We start from the raw sequence: 1,992 nt of genomic DNA, 5'->3' as shown, positions 1-1,992 counted from the left end.
CATTCCCGTAAAAGCATATACTTTTATTTGTAAAATACAGTGATCAGTGATAAACGATATTCATTCTTGAACAACTTTTATAAAGTGATATTTTTTTCGATAAAAAATTTAAAATTTAGTAAAACATCAAACAGGGCGTCCAAAACCGCCGCTGGATTGTTTGGGACTTTTGATGAATCATTCAGGTCATATGCTTCAGTACCTGTACCAAGTTTCAGCTTTTATGTAATAATTTCCCGTTAAACCCTAACGTTCCTAGGCTATAAGCATGCCTCACTGGGCTTACATGTGAATCAGGAGTGGCTAATGTTTTACATGCCTGATGTATTTTTTTCGCACGAGTTCTGACGCGCCAGATATACCCCCCTCTGCGTGTATTTCATGCAGCATGTTCATAGACATAATTAGCAGTTTTACATCGGATTACTAAATATAAAAAAAAATACTGATAAGGGAGATAAACTTTATTTTTCGTGAGATTTATGAGTCTGTTTTGATTTCGCTTGTCTTTCAGTGTTTGAACTTACTGTCTTCATTATGTCACTTCTACGGGTTTGTCGCCCCTGAGTCACGTGTCTCCTATTCAGGGCTGCCAAGATTTGGTGAAAAAAAAGAGATTTTGTCAACAGTTGGTAATTCGTACGTGATCATTTGACCACAACAAGTCACAGATGATGCAAAGCTTTAGACAACTTCCCTCTCTGAAGAAGATATGTAGGTGTCAAAATATAATAGGACGGCGATCGTCAAGAACGTGGTTTTATCATAAATTGGCTACTGTGAATAAATGACACCTTAAATATCATGCCACTTGGATAAATCGACTTCCTATAATACGTCTGTGTGGGTAAGCTCACATACTGCATTTTGATGGGGTATGGTCATACTGCACGTTAGTATTAAATGGTATATTATTATTACAATATGTTTTGTTACAATGCCTTGGTAAGTTAAATGATACATTCTCTGTTTCTGACACACTATAGATATAACTAACCTGAAACAGCAACATTCATCCACATGTAATTCCACAATTGTTTCTTCATTTAAGTGTTGTTACTTATACAAACATAAAATTACTTAATACTTTACTTGATATTAACTTCATGGGGTATGCGGCAAACATATTTAGATCCATAAGGCCATGTAGTTATTACTCGCCGAAAGTTGTTTCTCAGTTTATGCTAAGTAGTAAATGCAATCAAATTAGAAAAAATCCATATTTTATGTGTGTCTGACGGTTATCCAACTGCGTACACCGCCATGAGTTTTTGCGATCTCTCGTTTTCTTATCACCTGTCTGGAAATCGTTGTTTTGGAGATAATTTGATTTTTTTTCCAAACTGGAATGTGAAGTCGTCATTATCTTGATTAATCATTCACTAGTTTATTCGTTTAATCACCATGTCAGTATTTGTTCTTCTACATACATTACATGCTGTATTTACAATCTAAAATCTACCTCTCGCGTAATTTTGTTTAGTAGCAATAGCTATTTCAGCTCAGGAGCAACTATTCGTTGATATAATATATAAACAGAAAGTAAGGGAAACTTTTCTTCATTATTCGATGCCAAAGGAGCAACCTCAGCGCTTCTTCCCGTACGCCACATGAGGCACATAAGGTGATACTGGAAGGCCGAAAGGCCAGATCCCGTGGTGCACATGAGCCGCGGGGACAGTGGCTACACCGTGCGTTTGGTAAAAGGCTATTCCAGGAGTGTGGTACGTCGCTGTGACTGGAGCCTGGTACGTGTTCGTGGTTGGGGCATGGTATGTGGCTGTTGCAGGGGTATGGTACATGGCTGTGGCAGGGGCATGGTACGTAGCTGTGGCTGGAGTATGATACGTGGCTGTTGAGGGAGAATGATATGTGGCCGTGGCAGGAACGTGATACACAGCGGTTCCAGGGACGTGATACACGGCTGTGACGGGGACATGGAACTCAGCCGTCACGGGGGCTTTGTACAACGTCGTCGCGGGTGCCTGATAC

The 1,992-nt window shown here is 39.6% G+C and overlaps 1 protein-coding gene across 1 annotated transcript in view; it reads right to left on the bottom strand.

The window, feature by feature from the left end:
• Positions 1 to 893: 893 nt before the first annotated feature.
• The window catches only part of LOC119591284 (mucin-5AC-like), a gene marked incomplete in the record, with an annotated part of 2,799 nt that continues 1,700 nt past the window's right edge, over positions 894 to 1,992 (bottom strand). The window contains 1 exon segment of the mRNA XM_037940010.1: positions 894 to 1,992. Within this exon segment, the coding sequence (XP_037795938.1) occupies positions 1,587 to 1,992 (406 nt within the window).

Source organism: Penaeus monodon, chromosome 28, assembly GCF_015228065.2.
Source record: "Penaeus monodon isolate SGIC_2016 chromosome 28, NSTDA_Pmon_1, whole genome shotgun sequence".
Taxonomy (NCBI): Eukaryota; Metazoa; Arthropoda; class Malacostraca; order Decapoda; family Penaeidae; genus Penaeus; species Penaeus monodon.
The sequence above is the reverse complement of the archived record's forward strand: the minus strand, read 5'-3'. Positions and strand labels throughout refer to the sequence as shown.